The 26,313-nt window shown below is 42.2% G+C and overlaps 1 protein-coding gene across 1 annotated transcript in view; it reads left to right on the top strand.

Annotated features, from left to right (window-relative positions):
* LOC129093100 (protein phosphatase 3 catalytic subunit alpha) overlaps window positions 1-26,313 on the top strand; it is a 61,970-nt gene that overhangs the window by 6,252 nt on the left and 29,405 nt on the right. Inside the window, exon 2 of the mRNA XM_054601011.1 lies at window positions 20,068-20,268. Coding sequence (XP_054456986.1) covers window positions 20,068-20,268 — 201 coding nt within the window. The remainder of the gene's footprint in view (window positions 1-20,067; window positions 20,269-26,313) is intronic.

Genomic DNA, 26,313 nt, shown 5'->3' with positions numbered 1-26,313 from the left:
TGTATTCATGCATGCACATGAGTCACAAGATGGGTCACTTTTAGTTGATTTGGGATTCAGATATAGAAAAACCATCTGTCACGGGACTGTTGCCAAATGCTGTTTAGCAAAAATTGAGAGCAAATGCTTTGTCAAGGGCTGTGACTCATTAGCTGAACAGCGATTCATTCAATTAACAATTCAGTGGATGTTTATTTTGGTTCAGGAGAGTTTTTGTGAGTGTGTGTGGTTTTGTTTTTGTTGTTGCATAATTTGATTTAGTAAATTATAGTTGGATTTGTTAACTGTTGGTTAAAATCGGCAACACCAAATGTGTAGTAAAACAAGGGAGGCTGGCAATAATGTTTTCCACGGTGAATCGGAAAAAAGACAGCAGAATTACATTTAAAAATACTGTTCTGATAAAAAAAGTATTTCAATAAGTTTACAAAACAGATTTGAGCTGGCTTTTTCCCTTCAGTCATGCTGAAACATTTAATATCTAAAGGCCTTTTTTTTTTTTTTTTAACTGTATAAATAAAATCAACTCATTTTCCGTACTAAGAAAATGCCTTATGAAATGTTGAATAGTGGTTAGTAATTAGTTTTAGTGTTCTTGGAGCATTTCATTGTTTTCGCAAAGCTTACAGTTTTTTTTATCTTTCCTGTCTCATTCATTTCAGGACCAGGAAAGTGTAGAGATCTCTAAATTTAAGGATCTCCTGTTTGTCTGCAGAGCTTGTTAGTGAAATAAAGTGTCAGTAGTAGTAATCTCAGGGATGCGGTGGAAGGAGTTGATCCAACGACACAGTAAAAGTATCATTGCTGAAGCCACACTGATTTGTTATTTTTTCTGTTACCACATCGATGCAGTTACATCTACATCGGTGTATTGAATGCATCCCTACACCCCTAGCTGTGTCATTAGCACAGAATTGCAGTCTGTTTACATTTTGAAATGCCTGCATATTTATTTAATTCCAGCCCACAGGTATGCACACACACAGCCACCTCAAACCGCATGCTAAATGAGAAACCATTTTGTACCTCGGAATAAAACACAGTTATGGGCTTTATTTTTATTGAGGACAAACCTCTTCAGTTTGAACACGCACTGTATTTTGGCCTCATTTCTCCTGCCGTTCTTGTATCTCCATTAGCGGGAGGAGGTTCCTTGTGGTGAAAACATACCTGTATGCTAAATGGGAGACTTGTGTTCTTGGATCGGGCCCTGGCGTGCTCCTGTGCGACAGATGCAAACGTAGACACACACTCCTGTGTTGTGCCAGGAGCTGGTTTGTATTTAAATGTGGGTAAAATGAGTAAAGCCGTCTGCGGGCTGCTTGTAAATGGTAGATTAGTAAGCAGAGGAAAGTCACCACAGCGGAAAGGGGTGTTGTAACTCTTGTGTTGGCTCATCGACTCGGTGCATGTGGTGGTGGTGGGGGGGGTGACATGGTAAAGGTGTGCAATATCTCATGGGTAACTATCGATGCGAGATTGCCTCTTCTCTGCTGTCTCGTAGGCACCGCTACTTGTTGACACCCACACCCACACACACAGGAATTGAAGCTGATGTAAATGCGACCTGTTCCTATGCAGATTTTCTTTCATTTTTCAGTACGTGGGCATGTGCGCGAGGTGACATACAAGAAACGAAGCAGGCAATATACACCCTGAACACTTTATCCGGTATTATGTCTGGACTGGTGAAACCTTAGCTATGAGGGAGTTTGTTATGATGACCTTAATGTGGTTTTTTAAAATTTATTTTACCACACCTGACAACACGTACAGCGGTTTGCTTCGGAACCATTGCACCCGTTGGAGCACATCCTGGGGGAATGACGACCAGTAAGGCCTATTCTCATTTCAGGTTGGAGTGCTGAAGTCCACTGCAGCTTTATTTCGGTGGTGGGGGGGGGGGTTGGTTTGGCTGATCGCTGAAGCATAGTAGCGGATGGCATCAGAGCTGTGCATTCAGACAGTTGGCCCTGTGCTTTCTGGCTTCACATGCACTTTGACATTTTTAAGGGCTTTTTCAGCACTAGCGCTTTTTGACTATACACCAGCAGACCCTTTGGAGTAAAGCACCTGTGGGATTTGTAGTGAATGTCATGTGTACCTGTTTGCCGGCTGTTTGCTGCTCTATGGAAGAATGCAGCCGAGGGTTAATCTCACTCCCTCACCTCTTCATTAACCACTTTTCATCATCATCATTTCAACTGCGGCTCGAGAAAATGAAGCCTTTGCCGGACAGATTTTATCAGACAAGGAGAGAGATCATGTTGGGTGTATGCAGTTCCTTTTAATTATCAGAGCAATCAATACTTTCAATCAAGTGTTATGGATGTTCATTGAAGCCTTGAGTAATGGTGGTTGCAAGATTGAGAGCAATAGAACCACTTTGACTTTTTGTTTTCTTGTACATTTAGTCTAAAAAGACTATTTTCAGGTTCCGCATGGACCTTTTTAACTGAAAGTTTTTTTTTTATATATCTTAGCTCCATTAAGCAAATGAACAAAATTTAGCTTAATTGAGGAAAACCCTAATTACAGATGGGTAAATAAGCCATTATATGCCACGTTTAGTTTTTCCTCTGTTCATTCACTGTTGATCTGTGGAAAGACAACCCCCGGGGGTAACTTTTCCTTTCTTTCAGGTGTTGTAAGCTAACTAGCCAAAGCACCCAGTGTGTGGACCAGAGAGAAACTCCAGCTATACAAATACAGCTGGAGGTGAGTCGAGGCCCCCAAGGTTTATTTACACACTTTCACACGCGTTTATTATAGACCACCTGGCTGAAAATTAACCCCCATATTCCGTGTGCTGGTGAGCTTGCATGGTGTCTGCTTGTCTGAGTTTAACATAGGAAAAAAAGAATCTTTCATTAGATGTCAGCTTGTTCTATATTTAACCTGACAGGATGTTGTTTTGGGAGATTGGCATTTGTGTAACTAGACTGTGCTTCCTGATGTTGACTAACAAGCTTCTCATCTACATATTCATGTATTTATTTTCCCCCAAATTTTCAAATTATTATTATACATTTTTTTAAATACATTTTTGCATGAGTTTACAAGCCTAAAACCTGAATGTCTAAAAATAGGACATGGGAAAAATTGGCAAACAGGGGTTAAATTTGGCCCAGTTCTGATGATGGCAGGCCACTCAGTCATTCCTGCCCACGTGGACATGGAGAGGGAAGAGGCCTGCTGCCTGGCCCACACAAAACACACTCTCTGCAGAGGCCGACCCGAGTCAGAGTCGTGACTGGTGGACTTCCCGTGGCGGTGGCTTATATTTGTTACCTTGCCCTTGCTGTTTGGTCTGAATCAGGCCCCAGGGTCAATTCAGAAAGGACCACCAGGTGACATTTCATTACTGGCAGTTGGTCCTTCAGTAATTCACCATTCTTCTGGGAATAGTCTGCTAGTAATTGGAAGGTAAATTCATCTTGGTTAAAGTTAGATTTCATTTACATTAGTTTGTCCCTAACAGACTGTATCTCAGCAACACAAGGCCGGTCACAGACAGTCACCACCCCCTGGAAGTAAAGCCGACTTGGAGTTGGCCGCCCACAGTTGCCGGGCCGGGGGGCGGGGGGGGGGGGCGGTGATAGTGCAAACTTGATATCTCATCAGTCTGAGCTCACAGTGGGCCTCTGTTAGCCAGATTGCAGAGAGGTTAGTGTGTCCCAGGGCTCCGATTGATTTTGTGCCTGTCCAAACCACGCCGGGGAGCCATGCATTACAATGACCAATCATTTGAGCTTTAATGGCGTCCCTCTCCCCATCGGACCATTAGGGGTGGAGGGAGGGCTCTCGTCGTATCTTTCTGCTGTCAAGTGGGCCCGCCGCTTATGAGCTGCAGCATTTCGCTTTATTGACTGCACGCAGTGAGATCCTGTTCCTCCGTGGACTCCGATGCGCTAGTTAGCTGTCATTGTTGTGCATGTCCGTACACGCAGCCGTGTGTTTTCATACGTGTGGGGAAGACTCTGAAGAATGTCAAACTCGAGGAAGTAGTAGGAGGCTCCCATTCAACTGTTTTTACTTTTTGTTTGTGTGAAGCTTATGAAAACTGAATCATGAAACCGTTGGAGACGTTGTTTCAACCAGCTTATCTTGACTCCTGAGCCCAAGATGTGGGCCTATTGCTGGTAATTAAGGCCATTGTCACATCCCAGTCGCACGCACGCACGCACACGTTCGCTAGCTGTTTTTTATTTTTATTTTGTTGGCAGCTTGTTTGTTGCTTCGCTATATCATGCTAGCCTTTAATAGTGGCCCAGCCCCCACACAGAAACTGGTGAGTTTGAGGAATGACACACAAGCTCTCTGGCGCACAGTTACTGCTGTGAGCACAAGTACGGGTATGTCCATGACACACAGCCTCAAGAATACTAAAGAGTACAACGTCTCTGACAGCTTTTCTACCGGGGCTGACAGCTACTTACAGTCAGCACTGTCCTTCTTTTTTTTTTCTCTCCTTTTAAAAATGTGAGACATACTGTACAGGGGAAGATTTCTTTTTCTCACTGGCTCAACTGTTTTCTGTCTGTCATGTATCCTCGCTCCCCTCCAACAATGTATTTATTGTATTTTTTTTCCTCATCCCTGCTTTCAACCATGACTACAATGCTTACTCTCTAGGCCACCATCTGCCATTCATTCAGCGTTTCTTTTTGCGTTCCTTTTTTGCACACTTTCACACCGCTTCTGAACTGTGCCAGACCCAGGTTGTAAGACCAAAACACCCATAATGCTTCAGGCCCGTCTCCCTGTATAGAACGTAATCCGAGCCCCCCTGGAGGAATGTGGCAAGCCTCGGGGACGGCCAAATCGAGGTACAAATCTGCCGGTCAGCCGTCAGATAGTGTGTCTCCAAGTGATTTTAAGCCAGCACTTTCGGCAGCAATTGGCAAGAGTCAAATCAGTTGAGCATTCGCCCTCAACCAGCCCCAAATTCATTTTTTTTTTTCTTCATCTCAAACACTTCAACAGAGTAACATTGGCAGACAGGAGTTGTAAGCTGCATTAAACAGTTGTAGAGTGCAGTCTGTTTTGTAGACAGAAGTTAAGAGGGCAGAGACTTCTTTTCAGTCCAACAGATGGTGTATGTGGTACGGAGCCATGCACTTGAGCAATATCAGCCTGCAGCCCTGCATGGGATATCTCTTTAAAGCCTATTTGCGTTTGATAAAAGTAAATATAGTGTCTGTTTTAGAAGTAGCAAACTGCCAGGATGTATGGCAGCGTATGCTTTTGTGTCTCTGTTTGTATTTAGTGAAGAAAATGGGTATAAACACCAAACGTCAGGGATAGTTGTCGTTATAGGGATAGTCAGTGAATCCCCCGATATAAGAGGTTCATCTGCAATGTTCTGGTCCCAGTATTATTTGCTCCTAGAGTGTAGTGAAGTAGCATATCACATGACACAGTTGAGAGATTGAAAATATGACCGCAAATACTGATATACCACAAATGGTAAAATATTTTGATTCTTCTGGCAAAATATTATTTCCACAAAGCTAGATTGCCTCCTTTTTTTGAAGCATTTGTAAATGAGTTGTATTTGAAGTTGTATCCTCTGACGTACTTTTACAAGACACTTGAAAGACAGCCTTCCTTTTTATAATCTTTATATTATTTTATCTCCTAATTTCAATGATTTGCTTTTTATCAGTAGTATATGTAGCAGTCATGTTCTCAAGTGTATTGTATAACTAACACCATGTTTTACAGATGTCTGGTTGAACCATTGTACAGCGTTTTGCTTTCCATGTACAAAACAAGATATTTTTTTGCAAATCCTGCATTTTACAAAATAACATCTGTTTGTAAAGAGGACTCTCTTGAACCTAAAAACATGAAAGACAATTCACAAATAAAGAGTAGTCCTCTCAGCTGTCTGATTGTAACGAGTCAAGCTTTTGTGGAAGCCGATCCCAAACTTTTGAACCGCAGTGAAGGTGCAATAGTCACTCTAATGTAGTGTTAATAAATGAGAGGAACCATCTGAAGCTAAGGGTAGCTCTACATAGGGACATACCAATGTCTTTGAAAGTTAACAGAAGTGAAGACATTTAAAAAAAAATAAGCTCAGCTACAGTATTTGGTCTGTAAATGTAAAAATGAAGCAGGCCTTTGGCCACAGAAGAGTCTGGGAGTCGAGACTCCCTTCAGGCAGTCAAGCTGTCAAGTGTCCCTTTCTGAGTCCTGAACATACCCACTGACCAGATCCTCAAGGACACATGAACCTTGCAGCGGGCCTGTTTGCCCAGAATGGATCAAGGGCGTGACCCCGGCAGCCCACTACTGCTTGACCCACACCACCCGGCAGCAGCTAGTGTTTTATAGAGGCCCTGGCCCTCACTTACACTTCTTGTCTTTGATTGGACGCTGACCGCAGAGATGGCTTTCAAATGTGATGCTTTAACTGCCTTTAATCTCGCGGCTCCTAGTAAAGCCTGCACAGATGGTGCCTTCAGCGTAATACTCTGCTAGTGAATTTTGAAAGTGCTTTCCCTGCAGTATAGAGGTCAGGCTGGCAGCAGAGAAGGATGATTTACTTTACAGTCACTTTAAGCCCAGAAGGGGTTGCATAATAGCAGCTACTTCAGGGGTTCCGTCACAGCTTCTCCTGATATATGGAGCTCCTCCAGGGGGGTTGGGAATGGCGAGACAGGGAGTGTGTGTGTGTGTGGTTGGTGTGGAGTTATATCCTTTGCTGACTCAGAATTCTTTTGGTCTTTTAGGGAAGTAATCCCTTTGTATCCCTCCCTCCCTCCCTCCCTCCCTCGATGTCGTTTTTTCGATTTTCTTTCTTGGCAGTCAGGTGCCCCTGCTGGCAGGAGAACCCACCACACCCGCACAGTCATGGCCTAGATTCAGAGATGGACTTGAGAGGTGGGCTGGGCAAGGGGGGGGGAGGAAGCGATTGCAAAGGAAGGGGGCTGTTAGGGGCCTTGTTGTCTTGGCAAAAGGTGGGAGGAGGTGGCTGGCTGCGCCATCCCATTGCCTCACCACCTGTTCATCAGAAAAACCACAGTCAGTCAGCCAGAAATGAAAACTCAACCATGGATCTCTTGAATCCCAATCCCAGTGTACGGTTTCTAATGCGGTATTATAGCTTAATTTATGTCTTTTTATTAGATTTGTTCTTGCCATTTCTGACCCTCCCTTGTCCCTTTGACACATCATGGAGGAATGCCATTTCACATATGTGATGGGGCTATTCTCGTACGGTTGGGAGGGTTTGCCCCAGTTCACAGATCACTGTGATAGTGGCCGGGCGGTATTCACTTTCAAGTCAAGCAGGTAACCTCCCCAGCTGAGAGGAGTAGCGTGAGGTGAGTTAATTAATGATTAGGGATGTTATCAATATTCAGGGCGCGTTTTTATTTGGGTCAGCCTCGAGTCTCTTATGCGCTGTTTACCGAGTGCGGGTGCAAATATAGACCGGCCTCATCCCCTCTGTATGCGTCTAGTAATTGCATTCTAGAAATGCCAACATCTCGGCTGCCAACGAGCCCTCCTTGGGAGGTGCGATCACGCCTGTTGAGGCATATTATCTCAGAGGCAAGCTGCGAATGAGTACAGAAAACACTGAAGTCAGTTGGAGTTTCTGCAACGTAGCCACATTTTTCTATTAATTTGCATGCCATATTGTTGTATTAGATAATATAGGATTGAGTCATGTTGTGTCATCAGTCTAGATGTCTTATTTGTGAGTTAGGATTTGGTAATGCAACTTGGGTCAGTGCTTCACCTCCAGCAGGTGCCAGCCAGAAATACAAAATGCTCAAGGCAACCTGTGTGTACGCCACCCTAGATTGAGTTTTTTTTCTACTCCATGAATGAGAGAGGCTATGTCTTGATGCTTGCAGCAAATGTCTTCTACCAGCTGAAATTCCTTTTACCGTGTTCTCTCCAGAGGGGTTTACATGTGTGGATTGAAATATTTAAAAGGGGCTGGAAAAGAAGAAGCTACAATATGGCTCTTGACAGTTGACTATAGCAGGAGGTGAAAAGGGTAAAAAAAATAAAAAATGAATCCCTATAAAAAAAAAAAAAAAATATATATATATATATATTTTTTTTTTTTACTTCTCTATCATGGTATCGTTATAGTATTGAGTTTCAGATGTTCAACGTGGCGGTGAAGCTTTTGAAGTCAAATTTCTTTGGTTTTGGGACAACCACTACAACCCTAGCCGAGCTGCACACAGCGGATCTGTATCGCGTCCAGCCACTCATCTGCATGTCGCTGCACACTCCTAGAGCACCAACCAACAAGAACACTTTGTAAAGCTGCTGCCCGCGCTATGTAGAAGCTCTCCAGGGTTAGTGGGGACGCATGTTCTCGCTAGACCTGTGTCAGTCCTTCCCAATACAAGCGCCAGTTGACAGCGTGATGGAGAGCGGTGAAGGACTCGCACAAAGGTGGTTCTGTGCACGTGTAGGGCCAGGCTTTTGTCCAGATTGCAATCCAAACACACCCAGCGATGCCTGACCTTTCTGTTTGCAATCTGAAGAAAAGCTTGAAATTGTAGCCTTGAAGCCCTGCAGAAAACTTGCCATCATTTGAGACCAAGACCTGACACATGATAGCACAGACCTTTTGGGTAGCCGGATTTACTTTAATTTGATCTATGAGTGACAGTTTAGAGTTGTGATCAGTTGTCATATTTGCGATATGAGACTATTGGATTTATGCCTCTGTGTGTGTTTTGTCATTGGCAGGGAAAATTCTTGATCTCATTTGGTACAATATAACAGAACAAAAACTAAATCTGACAGCCATTGTGAGCATAAGTTCTGCACATTGCTTTGCTTTGCGTTGGTGTTAGCTCATGGTCTTGCTAAGGATAAACCAGACTAAATAGGTGAAAGTACTGGTCCAAACAGCCAGTCACCTAGCTAGCTCCTAATGTGTGCCATAATATAATAACAATGCTAATACAGTGTGGCTAGAGTCACGCAATTAAGCATGTTGCATTCATGCTGTGTTTGTCATGATAGCAGTGTTTTAAGAGTCGTACATAACACCGGGGAATATGCAGATAAGTGTGGCTGTGAAACCGTCTGGCTATTCTGTGCCACAGGTTTCATTTGTGGGAATAGCTCGCACACCGCCGAGCATGGACCCAAAGCACCCCGTCTTCCAGATCCTTTCAGCCTCCTCCATTGTTCCGTCTCTGCTATGCTCCAAAGCTGATTACAGCGCCTTCTCTAATGAAAGCTAATCCTGTGTCACGGCATTGTGGAGGAAGTGGATGGGGGGGGGGGAAGCAGGCCTCAGCACGGCAAAGCTAGCAGGGAATGTCTTCTTCAGGGCCTGTCAGAGTGGCTTTCAGAGGAAATGCCAGACAGTGTTAACGTCTCGGCAGACCTGGAAATCTGCAGTGTTTTACGTTGAGATTGAGCTTTTTTTTTTTTTTTTTTGTGTGTGCGCTGGTCTTTTGCCCCTCAACACCTGACACACGGCACCGACCAACTTTCTAGAAGCCTGCATGATTCACTTTAACCATGTTCAATCTAGCCATTCATCATAGCTGCTTAATAGTTGGAATAAACGCGTCTAATACTTCAATAGTGGTGCCTAGAGTTTGCTGTTCTGTTACCATGACTTGTGTTGAGGCCCTTTTTTGTCTCACACATTCTACGTAGTGAAAGTCAAATCAATCAAACTTTCTATTTATCCCTTGCTTTTTTGTTTCCTATTTCCAATCATTTGAATTTGCCAAAGTCTTCATAGATCTTGGATTTATTAGCATAGTTCGTCATCCTTAGCTAGAGTTTTGTTTCAATGCATGTGGCATCTAATTAGCTTTTAAGGATACATTAATCCAACTTTCTCTCCCAATATCAATGCTGTTACTTCAACTCAGGGTTTCTGTCAATACCAGGTACCTTAGCCGATACCAGTACTCTCTTTTCCCCCAAAAAACATTTGTGCCATTAAAATTAATTTCAATGTAAGGTATGAAGGCCAGTATCATCATCAACACATATCTGAACATGGCTTTTGATTATGTTAATTTAAAACGCGCTAAGGCAGAAATGTGGCAATATGATAAAATGCTCCAATATTTCCCATTTCCATAATATTTCCGAATCTAACATCGCTGAATGAAACAAAAGGCACCCATGTTGCTGAGTGCCTTGGTCCAAGAAAAGTGGATCCTATAGATTCCATCCAAAGAGTGTAAAAGCTTAATACTCCCCCCCTTTTTCTTTCGACAAGAAATGATAGGTCCTTACTGGTGCTGATATTTAAAATGGCTGGAGTGGATGTCCCTACAAATAATAAATCTGTAGGGACATCCCATCAGCGGACTGAGAGTAAGAGGGCGTATCGTTTTGAGAGATTGACGGGTGCCCTTTCCCCAGCAAACTTTTAGTTTATGGTTTCATCTTGACCCTTTGATGCATTCTCATTTCACTGACCGATCTTTTTCACTCTCCCTGACTCATGCACCTCCCCCACTCCGGCTCCAAATCACTGTAGTCATTTGCCAGCCGTGATCCAGGCCCCTGCCGGCCTTTTCACTGTGTCATTGATCGGCTGCTACATTGATGGGCTCGCCACATGCCCCAACAACCCCAGAAAACCAGCGCAGGGACATCCCTTTTAGAAAAAGGCCCATCCACCCACCCCCCACTACAGCATTCGCCGCCTACTCACATCCATCCATCCTTCCATCCATCCCTACATACATTTATCCATCTCTCCATTCACCCACGCCAGCCTCCCACGCTTCAGCCCTAACCTCACTAATTAATCAGGGACTTACTCAGAGTGCTGTCTGAGCAGCGGCGCATTTTGATCACCTGCTGCTGCAAACGCTTTCTTACATCTCTCATCTGAAATCCGTTGAGCCAGCAGTGGGATTAACGTTTGCTTGTCACTCACTCTCATATTGCTCTCGCCCCGGTCTCTTAAACTCTGCTACGGGCTATTGTCTGTCAGAGCTTGATGGTCTTTGATAACCCCAAGAGCCATGGCAGGATGGATGCAGGGTCTTGGGTGAATTGTTGGTTTGTTTCCTGTACGACCTGTCTATCTTAATAATGAGGATCCCTATGCTGTCATGGATGGGTACCTCTGTGGAGACAGACACACATGTTATTGCGGCGAACAGCTGCGGCGTCGGATGCACCATCACACGCCTTTAGTTTGTGTTCACCGCGTTCTGCTAATATCTAATCTTTTAAGCACCTACCAGCGGAATATTTATGATAAGGCTCCCGCTCAGATTTCCAGCCTTGGACCACGTTGGTGAAGAATCTAACATGCTGCCGGCTACTCGTTTTTTTAAGCCAATATTTTGATGGATGAAAGATTAAGACTGAGACTCTACAGCGCTGTTTCCCTGGCAACCCCTTTTTTACTCACTTGTATCTAATATCTCTCCTGTTTGTTGATGGAATGTAAAAGCTTTTACCGCTGCAGCAGATGATGGTCAGCAACTCTTTCAAGTCCAGTAATAGTCCACAGGTAGCGTTAAATGCAAGCCATGGTCGTTACAGATGCAATTAGCTATACTCACCACAGGGTATTGCCTAAAGTCGTGAAAATAAGCAGTTAGAACAATTTAATATATGTTTTCAAAGCTTGCAGTGTGTACATGCCAGCACAAACAAATATTTGTAGTGTTTCTTTTTTTTTTTTGAGCAACTGTCAGAGGTAAAACAATTTAAAAATTGCATGCATGTGTAAATAGCTTAAAAACTGAGATTTGTGGACATGAATTTACAGAATTTACAGATATTTCCAGTATAAGAATATTTCAGAATAATACTGTTTAACCCAATTGGCCTATTAAGGTTGTTATTTATTTATTTGAACACTTGTACACTTTGTACATTTTTAATGCAGTACACAGCAGCGGCATTTGTGCTCCATGTAACCAAAGCTGACCAGCATACAGTGCAAGCAGAGCTGAAAGACCATCCAATGTAGCTCCACGGACGTATAAGCAGAGTGTTCTGTGAATTTAAGGGAATTAATAGTCATTTGAAGGCTCAATTTTGTAATTTTAGGGCATGAATTAATAATTACAGGAGGCAAATTAAATAGTGCCAGATTAAATTATTAATGCGAGGGAAAGATTGATAATTTGTGTGCAAAAATGATTAATACCTGTTGGTCTCTGTAGCATTACATCTCTGATACAAGCCCCCTGAGTCTTTGTTGACTGTTCTGCTCAGTCCCCTTTTTGCATTTTTGTTTCCTCTGTCGCAGCCATAGGTTCTTTTCCCTGCCTTTTTTTATTTCTCTCTCTTTCTGTCTGCTTGTCCCTGGGAAGATGAGTGCCATTGGCTCTGCTCCCCTTCCTGCCTCAACCACAGAGGTAACAACTCCACTCCCATACCGCACTGATATATTCGGCAGACTCAAAAGCACGGAGCTTCAAAGCTGCGCTCTGTTAAGCGACTCGTTCAGGGCCGGCTTCTATCCCTACTAATGCATGGTAAAGAGGTTTGCGCCAATTTATAGGTGACCTTTTCTCCGTTAGGCCTAATTCCTGCCGGCCTTTTAAACCTTGGGTCTGTCATCGGTGGCCAGATGGGAGGCTTATATGTTTCATATGTTGACTTCTATTTGAATACATCTTCATATATCATAATATAACTTTGCTGTACTGAGTCACATTGCAAATACAAGTGCAGTGATGGAATCCAGTCAGTTTCATCCAGACAACTGCTCCAGTTTAGGATCAATATTAAAGGGGTACCTGAAAAAACAAATATCATTGTGGTCTTCAATTGCATTTCTTTTTAAATCCATTAAGCACACAATATTGCTTTTCTGAATCCTTCTAAATGTTGAGAATGATGTAGTCTATGCTAACTCAGCAGTTTTGTCCACAGTAGAATAGTAGGAGCAGGTTGCTTTTGTTGGATTAACCTACTAGTCATTTCTGTTTTTATGAGTTATTTGCTCCACCATTTCTACGGTGGACTCTGGGTGTCATTTTGCAACTGGAATTTATATTGTGTTAATTGGACGTCAAGAATGCATTATTTCTATGGACTTATGAATTATTGATTGACCATGCTTTCTAGATGGGTTGGAGGGGGAGGGTGGAGTTGTAGAAAAAACTTGAGGGGCTGATTTCAGACCTGACACATAGACATGTGAGGTAGACCATATTGCAAATAATTTATCACCTTTTATGAGTATATTGCGTTATATGTTTCAGCTATTGCAGGTTCTTTTTCGTCAGTAATGATATCCCTATCTTCTGCATTATGCATGTCAGATAATCAGCTTCTGAATGGACTTTGCGGTAGTGTAATAATGAAGCCGTGCAACCACTGCCGGATGACATTTGATGTTGAGGTGCTTCCTGATGTACAGTATGTCCTTTGTTTCCTACCGCCTACAGAAGCTCATGCATTCTTTTCATCCTGGACTCCTAAACATATCTCGCTCTAATTGAATGCTGTTGTGTAATTTAATTAACAAACCCCGGCTATGAGTGGAGAGTGACTTGCACACTCTTGGTGCCCCATTCGACACTTGGCAGTCGTTCTTCTGTGCTTCCACCGCACGCAGTGAAGGCTTCATCACTAAAAGGCTTCCAACTGGAAAGAAAAGTCTGCGATCTGTGATTGATTTCTTTTTGTCAATAGCAGATTCATCTCATGCATGTAGTGCAGCTCCATTATACTCTTATTCTGAAGGCTAATCCCACATTTGTCGATGTGCTGCTGGGTGTGTTGCCTATTGCAAACACATACTGCTGCATGCTACGGCACTGTGGTTTTGCTGTCTAACCTATGGATGCAATACTGAAAGGGCCTACCAGACATACGCTCAGGGGCCTCTAGTCCTCACCTGCAAAACGTACCAGAAAGAGACACAAAATGACCACAAAGAAGCACAAAACATCTACAATTAGACACTAAATGTCGACAAAGAGACACAAAACAACCACAAAGAGTCAAAGAATGACCACAAAGGGACACAAAACATCTTCAAAGAGACACAAAATGACCACAAAGAAGCACAAAACGTCTACAATTAGACACTAAATGACAACAAAGAGACACAAAACGACCACAAAGAGACAAAGAATGACCACAGAGAGACACATAAGGACCTCATGGAGGACCAGAACGACCACAAAACATCCTCAAAAGACGCTTAATGACCACGAAGAGACAGAATGACCACATGGAGGCCCAAATTGACCGCAAAGAGACACAAAAGATCCTCAAAAAGACTCTAAATTACCACAAAGAGACACAGAAGGACCACATGGAGACACAGAACCACCACATGGAGATGCAGAACGACCCTACGGAGGCATAGAACAACAACACGGAGGGTCAAAATGACCACATAGATAAACAGAATGACCACAAACAACACGCCAACGTATTTGTAATTGCTTTGTGTCTCTTTCACTCTTGGTGTCTTGTGTGAATTGTAGGAGCCACTAACCTTGCCTGAGGATGAAGAGCAAGTAAGGAAGTTATAGATCAGTATCACGATTAAGATCAGACACTGCCCTGCCTTTGCATAATAACATTTGTTCATGCAGTCAAATCACTTCTGGTATTCTATGCTTTGTATGAACTGACCTTTGTTGCACTCGCACATAGTTCTGGAGTCTTTGTTCTGCCTTAGCTCCCCGTTGGTCATGCTGAGATTTCCACTGGTCATGCTGAGTCTTAGGGGAGGAAAATTGCTGGTGTGGTGGCTTGTCTGGTGGAAGGGGGCGGCGGGGTTTGACATGGGCAGTGACAACCCGGGTCTAGCCCATGCTCCACGAGGGCTCCCGCTGCATCACACACCGTCAGCAATTACTTGGGGGGTCATTCGGCATCTGACGGAAAGATGCTGCATTTGGGTTTCTGGCCCTGGAATTGTAAGAATGTATCATAAGTTGTTAGTTTTCTCGGCAAGCAGTCTGCTTTATCTGTACGTTTTTTTTATAATATATTTGTTTGATCAATGCCCACTCATTGGCCACAATCCCAACACAGCTTCGGCACTGCTGACTTAATAGAGAGGCAGATAGCTTGCTCTTCATGACCGTCTGGGGCACAGTCATTGTTTGCTATAGGTATTGCTGTGCAGTCGATGAAAATAAACTGGCACTATGGCTGCCAGTAGTGGCACTAGTTAGATATTGATTGACTGACCATATTGTGTGAGCCGTGCTGTATTATATCAATAGATTTCTGATGCTATATAACACAAAGTTTGGGCATTCTTTGGCTCAGTGGTTGTCTTCTGAATTCTAGAAAAATCTCCTGAAAATCACTGAGTGTGACCGTACTGTTATGTTCTGTACAGTTGATTCTGTATTCGTAATGCAAGGTGTAGCAGTTCTGTACAGTTGATTCACACACACACACACACACACACACACACACACACACACACACACACACACACACACACACACACACACACACACACACACACACACACACCTTTCAGACGGCTGACAAGGTCAAGAAGGAAGATAATATACAGGAATTGTAGACATCTGGGCTGTCAGTTCAGTCAATCACGGTTGCACTCCATGTTCTTCACTAAATGAAGCCAGGCGCTGCTCGGCGAGCTCTGCAACAGTCTGTCTCACTTTCTCCAATTAAGCTGATCTGTCCAGCACCATATGACTGCTCACCTCCCACTGTTTCATTCCTGCGAGAGATCGCATTAGCTCTGAACTACACCAACCTGAACATTTCAAGCTGCCGTTTTCCCACTGCTTCACAGCAGTCTCAGATGCACCGCGCTCGACGTGATTCAGATTGCTCAATAATCAAACCTGAACGCCTGCTATAATAATAATTATTCTGCTCACGACTGTTGCATGAACAAGGTGGCTGCCGCAATTGATGATCTAAAGCTTTGTTAGTTCAAGACCTAAACCTCGGCCTTTATCCACTGATAAAGGAAATCATTAAATGTTACTATAAAGCTTGCTGACCGACACAAGATAGTTTACTTTTATTATATTAACTTTAAAGTTTATTTAGCACAACATCAAGACATTCAGAGGTTTAGTGGTCTAGTAGTTTTCAAACCTACAGGCTGATGTATGGCTTCAATTTGTAATTTTGCAAATTACAATGCTAATCTGAGACAAATTACCAGGGAAAGTTAATTCAGACTGCAGATTTGTTTAGTTTTTTCATCCTCTCTGACCCTCGCTCACTCACGCTCTTGTCACTTTCACTCTCTTTCGAGATTCAAAGGCTGCAGTGCAATTTCCCAGTTACATAACAGAGAGGAACAGGGAAATGGTGAAATGAATGAAGGCAAAAGCAACCGGCTAATGGAGACCATTTTTGAGTCATACGCCAGTACTTCATACTGATTTCAGTCTTGCTGTGTGGGGATGTTCTAATACTGTTGTTTGGGAGACCATTTGTTTCTAGCTCATATTAGAATGGTTCATAACTGTGATGAGAAGAATTTGGTGCATATTTTAAAGCTATCTTCTACATCACCATTTATTTTCTTGTTCAATAACTGAGCACAACAGTTTGATGATTTTTTTTGTCTTGCTTCAATGATTTGTTAATCCACAGAGTGCCTTTTTCTCCAGCTCAGTGCCTAGATTTATGCCATTAGGGTAACGCCTTTTACTTTGGAGCGTAGAACCCACCATTACAATGTGTCATGTAATGTTTTGGCAGAGGTGGGTGTTGCTCCTTGTAATAAGAGGGCTGTTAGAAATTCCACAGGGGGAAAGTTCACAGTGTTTCCATTGTCACGAGTGTGGGAAATGGAAGGGTGATGTGTTGAAAGGATGCCAGTGCGCCAACAACTACAGCTTTCACTCCGGTTATTTCTATTAAAGAATAATGTCTATCTTAGGTGTTTGAATTTTTAGGGATGTGTTCTGTTTTGGTCACTTCCGTCAGCCAAGCAGATGTGGTCAACATCGTCTCAACTAATTGTGTCGCTTCACCTACGAATGTTCAGTTCCAGTGTAGTCTTGGAGATTAAATAACAGTTTGAGTGATGGTTATTGTTTATCTTTATGGAAACAAAATCAAATAACTGCTCCAACCGTTCGACTTGCGGTGTTCCAATGCATCCTCCTCATAAACCTCAATGTTGTTACCAGTTACCTCTCCATACAGGCACGATATGTTATTTCTATAGAGAGAGTTGAAAATAACTTGGTTTCATATCATAAAATTTTGGTTTCCTCTCTTAAAGTTGAGATTCAAGAACAGAGTGGTTGCGGTAGACTGCCTCAAGAGTTTACCCGTCACTGCAGTAATTCTTAATTAGCTGAAAATGTGGGCTCGAGAACATACTGTTAAGTCCGTACCCTCTGACAGTTATCCAGTTCATACTTGTGCTCCTTATCATCCAAGAAATATTTGTGCCATATAACGTTGCAGATTCTTGACCTTGCTTGTCATGTCATTCTATTCAGGAAAGAAATTGCCTCCAAACAAGTCCATTACAGTTCACACCAATGTTCACACTGTATGTCCCCAACGTCTCAGGGACCGATCTTGTTTAGTCTTCTAAGTCCAAAGCCCCAATGCCCTGGCCTCTGGCCTCGGGTTAGAGTTGCATAGCAGGTGCTCTGTCGAGGCCAACTTGGGGTTTTGGGTAATTCTATCTTTCTATTTCTGAATCCTTAAGATAAAGACTGAAGACATTAGGCTGATATTGTTTTTAAAAGATTGTTTAAAGCACTTTGAGTATTTATTTGGCTTGAGTCTATTTAGAACATTTTGGTCTTAAGCATGCAGATGGTGGTTACTGGAAAGAAGAAAAATAGCATCCCACCATCTTAATGTCGACCCTCAGATGTCTGAAATAGATTCTTACTTCATTAGTTGGCTTTAGGCAATGTATTTTTTTTTTTTTTTTTTTTTAAGATGATCCAGTTTTAAATATGCAGAGAAATGTGTAACTTATCATCAGTGAGATAGCCTGCCTCTTGTACCTTGGCGATTTAAACCATAGTCATACTGAAAATATTCAACGTACAAATATGCAAGTCCCGTAAATATGCACTTTCAACATACACCTGTTAGTCAACTTTAAATACTGCAGTCGAGATCCCAGATATCGTCTGTCACTAAGCACAGTGTGACACAGATAAAATGCAGGTCTGATTACCACTGATGTCACCTTTGGGAAGGATGGATGTTAACACAAATACTCACACACGCACACAACCACCAACTCATCAGTATTTGCTACCGGCTTAGTGCATTAGTCACACCCGTATGCTATGTGCAATGTCGGCAAGTTGACATTAATTAAGAGCAAGTCTTATTTTTTAAGCTGCTGAGTTTAAACAGTCCAAAGGGTGCGGCCTTTCATTTTGTCCTTTTTGTACCTGTCAGTAAGTAATGTGCTCATCATCAGGGGGTTGTAATAAAGGAAATATTAACAGACTAGGCTTTTGTGTTTGGGAGGCCACTTAAAGTACTTTTAAATAATGATTTCATTAAAGACACCTTAAGTTCCTTTTTACCTGTTTGATGTCAACTACTAAAATTGCACTGACATTAGGTCCTTTTTAAAAAACAAATTACCTAGTAGGGTTTCCGTTCCTTTGTTAAAAGACCACGCTTTCCATTTAAAGTCTGCCTGAAAACTCATTGGGCTATTTGCATAGAAAATGTGCTTCATGTATTTGTTAAGTGCTGTGATTAGATTGGAAGGTTCACTTTGGAATTAAAATTCATGCAAACAGGATTCAGTCTTTTGATTCAATCTGTTTTATGCAAAATTGCTAGAGCACATTATAATGGTGCGAAAAGCTATCTTTTATGAGCCACTAATTAAAGGCCAGGTGAGGAGGATTTGTGTGTTGCGGGTTGTAAACGCAACATTCAAAGATGGCCCCTCCCACGGTCATCGCTCTAGCCAGTAGAGATGGACCAATACTGATCAGATCCAGTATCTGATACTATTGGGCTGATCTAGTCAATTCAATCATATGTTTATTTACTATATCTCTGGATTTTTTTCTATTTTAAATAAATAATGAGGCATATAGCTCATTAATTACACACTGATATGCCATTGGTACTCGGTCTTGGCCGATACTAGAAGCCCAGGTATTGCTATCTGCAATCAGAACTGAAAAGATGGGATCGGTGCATCCTTAGCAGCGGGTTTAGCGATATTCAGTCTAGCGAGCTAACGGGCATATTATTTGAGTCAGACAGGAGAATTAATCGGAGCTTCAGACTCAGTCGTCACCGGTTACAGTGTCAGCCAGGGCACGACAAAGTGCCGGAGGAGGAGAGGCCGAGGAGTGACAGCCGGAGGGAAAGGCAACTAAATGAAAAGAAAAATAGAAGAAAAAATACAGGCAGAGGACAGGGCCACTGCAAATACAGACACCCCTACTCACTTGGAGTTGGTGTGTCCTACGTGATGATTTAGAGGGATTATTTCTGTGCGAGTCTATACATTGTTTTTTCTCATCTTGCCTTTACATTGACGATAACTTGTTGTGGATTTGGTTAGTCTAATTTTCCTGATGCCTTCAAGACTCTCATAAATAAGCATAATTCTATTATTTTAAATAATTGTGACTGACAAATAAGTAAATGCACGTCAGACTGAAGATAACGTCTCTCTTCTAATCATACACATACGACTGAGCATGTTTAAATATAGAATTTTTTACATATTAAACACTGCAAGATAATACTCACATGAAAGGCTAAAAACATTTTTTTATTCTGTGCTTCGTTTTCAAAGTGTCATTTCTTTTGCCATGAATATTGCCAAGCACACTATCAGTTGTGTAGGTCTGTTATAAATATTGGTAACTGAATGACTCACGGATCATAGCAGCTATCTGGTAAATTGTCTCAGAGGGAGGGCTGGAAGCATGGGAGTGAACACCAACTCCCTCTCCTGTAGGGACCAGATCCCCTGGAAGGTACAAAGCACCTGCTAATCAAACAGCTTAAATGCCTTTTGCTCAGTGATGTGGAATCAACTGCGTATCCTCATAAGCCTTTTGTCAATAAAAAGTATGTTAAAGCAATGTAAATATGTAATGCAAGCAGCCGTAATGATGCTTTATCTTTTTCTTTTCTTTTTTTCTTCCCTGGCAGCTGTCCCGTTCCCCCCAAGTCACCGGCTGACGGCTAAAGAGGTGTTTGACAGCGATGGGAAGCCCAAAGTGGACGTGCTGAAAGCCCACCTAACCAAGGAAGGCCGCGTGGAGGAGGCGGTGGCCCTGAGGCTCATCGGAGAGGGCGCCACAATCTTGCGTGCAGAGAAGAACCTGCTGGACATCGAAGCCCCTGTGACAGGTCAGTGGTCAGATTCAGCACATTGTATGTCGTCACTAGAGATGAGCTTAAACAATTCATCGGTTAGACAATTGACTGTAAGTTTATCTGTAAATATTTTGATCATCAATTATTAATTCGATTCATTATTTCTAGTCAAAATACAGATTATTTACCGGTTCAACCCTTCACATTGTGATAATTTACTACTTTTCTTCGTCTTATGTGGCAGCAAATGAATACTTATTTATAGTTGGACAAAACAAGACATATGAGACGTCACTTTGTGCTTGACAGAACATTTTAATTAATAGGCAATGATAATCGCCAAACGTCAGGGCTGCTTAACAGCTCTATGAAAAAAACCCTGACCTGCAATTGAGCTTGTTTTTTATGACTCAACAAATCAGTGATGAGGATCCACTTTAAAAGATGAAAATAGTGTTTGCATGCAGACGTGGCAGAAGAAGTAAATAATTTTCCTACTCTCTACTATCCAGCTGTTTCCTTCCTTATTTGTCACTGTGTTTTTATCAAAGTCATTAGTATGTCTGCCATGACGACAATACATAACTCCAAATCACCTTCAAAATTGCCCTACCTATTAACCCTTGTATAACTTGCTCAGCCAGAATGGTTTGTTTTATGCGAACTACACTTGTGTTTTAGATTTAAAATGCCCTCTCTGGGTTATTTTAAGAGAGGACTGCATGCTTACACTCAAATGAAAACTTAATTTTGTTAATTAAGTGAGTCATTGTGCCCGAGGGCCACAAATGGGCCATGTGGCCAACCATAGCAGTGTATTTTATTTTAGGAAACACACAGGTTGAGTTCATCCTATTTGCTAAAACTAACTAGCTTGGTGACACTCACTCAGATTACTGCTTCCTGCATTAAAACACAGTTCTGACACAGAAAAGCTCAACAGACTGTTTAGATACTCAGCTGACTTTGAAAACACCTGCTAGCCTTGAAAAACAGTAATATGACTATTTATCTGTTTCTATCACTGTTACTAACCAGTGTTGTAAAAATATAAAAACAGCATGATAAGCTGAACATTTTTCTGTCATTTGTGGCTAAATAAATTTCACAATATTTATTTATTTTACAGTTGAGCTGTTATTCAGTCTGAAAAGCGCCCTGGAGCTAAAGTCCAACTCGTTCATGCCTGCCTCGCTGAAAGAACACACTGTAGTAGGAGGCTCGCTGATGCATATGCACAGAACCAGTACATCTATTGTTGTCTTTCTTCCTGGTCAAGTGCCCTGTTCCTCCATTAGACTTTCTGATGAGGCTTCTTTGATGTCGTTGCAACAAGAGGCACAGACCTACTCAAAGGATCTATGGCAACCCATCATCATTTCCAAATACGAGATTGTTCTCAAAATACAGTCCAGAGTGGCCTATGCTCATATTTGGCAGGCATCGTACTTACTTAAATTCATGAATGCACAGCGCTTTTTTGAACAAAAGTGTGGGTCTCATATGTTCACTGAGGCCATTATAATAATAGAATATTTTGTCTGGCTGTTAAAGAGAATGAAGCTTCACAAAAAGGTTGTACAAAAGCCTTATTTGCTGCCTCTGTCTTCATTATTTGCAGGCACACAAGCAAGGGGATTAGCAGAAATCCTGTTAAACATAATTAGATTTCTGATTTGATTTTTTTTCAGCAATGTACAAGTGTAACTGGCTTTCGTTAAAAAAATTGAGTGATTCATGTGCATGGCAAAGTACCACTGTGGACCAGATGTAGAGGGATGAAAGGAAAAACCTGCACTTGTAGCCACACACAAGTGTATCCAAACGAATTCAATTCTAACTCGGACTGAACAAAATTGTATTGACCTCCAGTTTAATGTTAACACTACTAAATAAGTTAATTTCCACAGAGAAACTGCGTGCTATTTATACAACTTAAACACATATGTGCAATAAGGCAAAGCTGTGATCTTTCTCAGAGCCTGTCCTCTCACTATGCTGGAGCTCAGAGCAAATAAAGAAATCTCTTAAAGTGACAGTGGTTATTATATAAGACGTTCATTTGAATACACCTACAATGTGTTCGCACTGGATTCAAAATTCGACCTGCCATCCGTCGGTATGATGTCAACGAGGGAGTTAATCCGACATGTAAACATGTGTTATGAATTTCAGCCTTTACCTGATGACAATCTGGTTTTTCTTATGTGTAAACACAACTCCAACTCTGACCTTCCGGTACGGTGAGATTGTCATTTAAATTCTTAGAAGCTCTTTCACAAGCTAACGTGTCTTGATTTCATATTTGAGAACTGTTCATACGATGGTCTCGGCCAGTAAACCTCCTTCCTTTGTTGTGTTACATAGAAACAGTGGACAGCTCCTGTTCTGTGTGCAAGCCGTGGATCCTGAGGAGCTTTTTGTGTGTGTGTGTGTGTGTGTTTGTGTGCGTGCACTTGTGTTCACGAGCGCAGCAATGAAGCACTTCTTTCCCTCCCACTCAACACCCCTACCTCAACCCCTCTCCCACTCACTAGTCCCTTTTCAACAAGGATTTCTCTGCTGCGCGTGCTCGTGATCCTGCTGTTTCCCTCTCATGCGTGCTCCCAAACTCACACACTGCTCTCTATAAACACTTCTTTGTTTCTCTCCTGTTCCCTCTGTCTGCCATGTTTTTATCCCTCTGTGTCATGCTCAGAGACTGCTTCTTTTTCCCTCCGTCTAATTTCCCCCGCCAGCACAACTGTTATTCCAACATGACACACACGGTCAGCAAATTAGTAAGTAAATATTTATCATCGATGTAAAGCACCGTGACAATATCAGCCATCTCTATCCCTCTCGGCTTCTCGCATTCACATAGTCACTTCCTGGTCGGGCCAGATGGCAGGTGGGGTTTTTTTTTTTTTTGTTTTCGTGAAGGGGAGGGGTGCGTGTGACGAACGGAGCTGGCTTAGGCCACCGATAACAAGCTGTTCCCATGGCCTTCACACACCCTCGTCGATCGAGCCCCTACAGCCACATCACCAGGCAACGGCGAGCTTTTACACTGTTCATACACCTGTTTGCAGTCTCTAACATACTTCAACACCAAACATCATGTTATACTCAAGCTAAAAGTGCCTTTTTTCCACGACATGTTGAGGTAACCAGTAGAATTTGAAATGTTCTTATTAAACCAAGGTTCAGGTTTTTAGCAGCAGCTGTTTGCATTTCACAATATGAGATATTTCTTATGAAATTCTGATTCATCTAAGTGAATAAATCGCAAAGACCTTGGTTGTGGAGTATCATGTGTACACTTTCAAAAGGTCTTGATTAGCATTGGAATTTTTGTTGAATGAGTTGAATGTGAATTGTGTTTGCTCTGTGCAGCATTTCAAGGCCACTTAACCTTTCCTTTAGGTAGTTACGCAACAGTTTTCCAATGAGAAGTACAATGTTGATATTAGAGCCAGAAGGAAAAACCGACTGGGCTGATATTAGCTAATTGCAGATTTAGCAGTATGGGTTAAAGGACTATTGGCAGATGTGTTTTTTTTTTTACACCCTCAAATATGGATTGGTATCAGGCCAACAAATCCAATATCGGTCGGGCTTAAATGTATATTCCCATCATGTTTTACACCACTGCTTCCAAACCTATAAATCATAGGAGTTTGCAATCGATCTATGAGAATCTTTTCTCTAATTCAATTTTTTTTTTAAAAGCTAGTAAGTGTTGCCTTTTCACGCCTCTCAAAATGAAATAACCACTGGTTCACACCAACACAGTAATATGAAGTTTGTTGAGCTCATCAATATCCAAATCTAAATCAGACCATGTAAAATTTACTGTCCTGGAGATAGCAGCTCGTTTAAAAATCACGTACAGTTTGATGCTCATAAAAGATTGCAAACTCCACCTCACCCTTTGCATAAATGCATGCCCTGCAGGATGGAAGCTCTCAGCGAGTGCCATCATAAAACCCGGGGGGTACTGTTTTCATCCAGCCTCAATCAAAACATGATCGGGCACAGTCTTTCTCGCCGTGGATTTCGCTCGCTCAATGAGCCGGGCCTTGTGGAGTGGCCTGTGTAGGTTCTGAGGCCAGGTTGTGTAATGCCCACCACCCACTCAATAGCTGCTGCCCGCTGATATGCTGCTACTCGGGTAGATCACTTCAGTGCACAAGCAGGAGATGGCCAGAACGAATTGTTTCTCACTCCAGATAATGTACTCCCACCTGCTCTTCTTATGTGGGCTCCAGTTCCCACCTCGTTTTATTTTTTTTGTGCTTTGTGTGACAAGAGGGAGGGAGGCAAAGCATGTCTGTAGGTGTAGCGGAGCAGAGCGATGGATGGATTGTGTGTTTGCTGTGATAACGCAGGGCCCTGAGCTGGAGGAGTGAGCTATTGTGCCGTTTGGTTTTTTTTTTTTCTTTCATCGAGCAGCCTTTTCCACGCTCGCACACAGTTGAGGTGCCTACAATTCACAGTGACCATCACATTTGGTCCTTTTGGCCAGTTATTAAACTCTCGCCATCGTCCGCATTTCCCCGCTGTTTTTCTTCGCCGGAAAGTGACAGCTTTCCAAAAGGTCAGCTGGAGGTGCAGTCCTCCCACACACACTGTGTTTGACGTGTGCTTCAGGTGAAATTGCAGCCTCTCCTCTCCCTTAACAACCGACTCCCTCCTGCAGAGCTGACTTCTAGAAACAGGAAAATATTATTAATTTTCCCTGTGAGCACGACATTTTCACAATAATTGCTCTCTAGGTGGTCATCCATTTAGACAGCATTGTACTCTAGGGCTCAGAGACATTCAAGTGTTTTTAGATATAAGGCTTACCAGAGGGGATGGCTGTCTGTTGCATCCATCTCTGTGTTTCTACCCCGTGGATACATTGAATTGTTTCCATTGGTGGTACTTCGTTTGTTGTTGTTATTTTTCTCAGTGATACAAACTGCCATTTTTAAACAGATTTGAGCATTCAATCCCATAGCAATAACCATCCGTATCATCAGGCACTTTCTGGATAAAAACAGATGAATGGGGTTGATTGCCTAGTTTTTTTTTCCGTTAAGTAGTACATTAGCTCTTAAAGTGAGGCTTTAATGGTGCCCAGGATGCAAAAAAACAAACAAGATATTACAAAGAATATCTGCAAAGGGTTCCTTTTAATTTTTTCAGGAAAGTAGATAATTACTTTCTTGCTTAATTGCAGTTTGGTTTTGTAGTTATACATTTGGTTTTCAATTGGCTGCATTAAACCGATGCAGGGTCGATGAAGGCTTTAATGTCCTTCGAGTGTCAGACAAATACATGGTTTACCCCAATTTAAACTTAATTTAAAGGTTACATAAGTATTTTACTTTACTATCCAGGTGAACCTGGTATTTGAATCATAAAATTAAATAAAGGCAAGCACATTTAATGTTAATAAAATTGCTACAATTTAATCTCCCTTAAGCATTGTTTTGGCCATTATTGTTCTGATGAATCAATCTTCCAGGTACCGAGCAACCAATCTAAAATAAACCTGCGCTACGTGTATGCACTGTAGTAGTGTTGGCTGTTGAATGCAAGAAGGAATACGGGCATCTTCAAAAATCGGACACAACTAACAAGGCTCCTTTCTGAAGTTGGTCCCCACTGTGGATTTAAACAGGTACACAGTGTGGGTTTAATAAAATAGTAACGTTAAAGCGGAGGTTTACGATACAGTCAAGGAGAGCTGATTCTCAGAGCTGTCTCATGAGGCTCGTAACTCGAGATAATTGCTCTCCAACGTTGTCCTCCAGCTCCCACTAATTGGCTATCTCTCTGAAAGACTTTTTTTCACTGACTCCTATTGTAATTCCTCCTGCGAGATACAGTTTATAAAGCGATAAACAAACTCACGAAAAGGAAGCCCGTGTCCTTTTCAAATTTAGATTTCAATCTATTCACCGTTTTGTTAATTACTTAACTGGCTTGAAGAATAGATGAATTGCGGCACTTTCGTCGTTTCCGTCACCGCCATACCGCTCACATTCGTTATCGCCGATTGTTGTCTTTGTGTCATTTGTTTATCACTGCTCTCAGGTGAAGAAGGTG

This window comes from Anoplopoma fimbria, chromosome 7 (genome assembly GCF_027596085.1).
Source record: "Anoplopoma fimbria isolate UVic2021 breed Golden Eagle Sablefish chromosome 7, Afim_UVic_2022, whole genome shotgun sequence".
In the NCBI taxonomy this organism is placed as follows: domain Eukaryota; kingdom Metazoa; phylum Chordata; class Actinopteri; order Perciformes; family Anoplopomatidae; genus Anoplopoma; species Anoplopoma fimbria.
The sequence above is the reverse complement of the archived record's forward strand: the minus strand, read 5'-3'. Positions and strand labels throughout refer to the sequence as shown.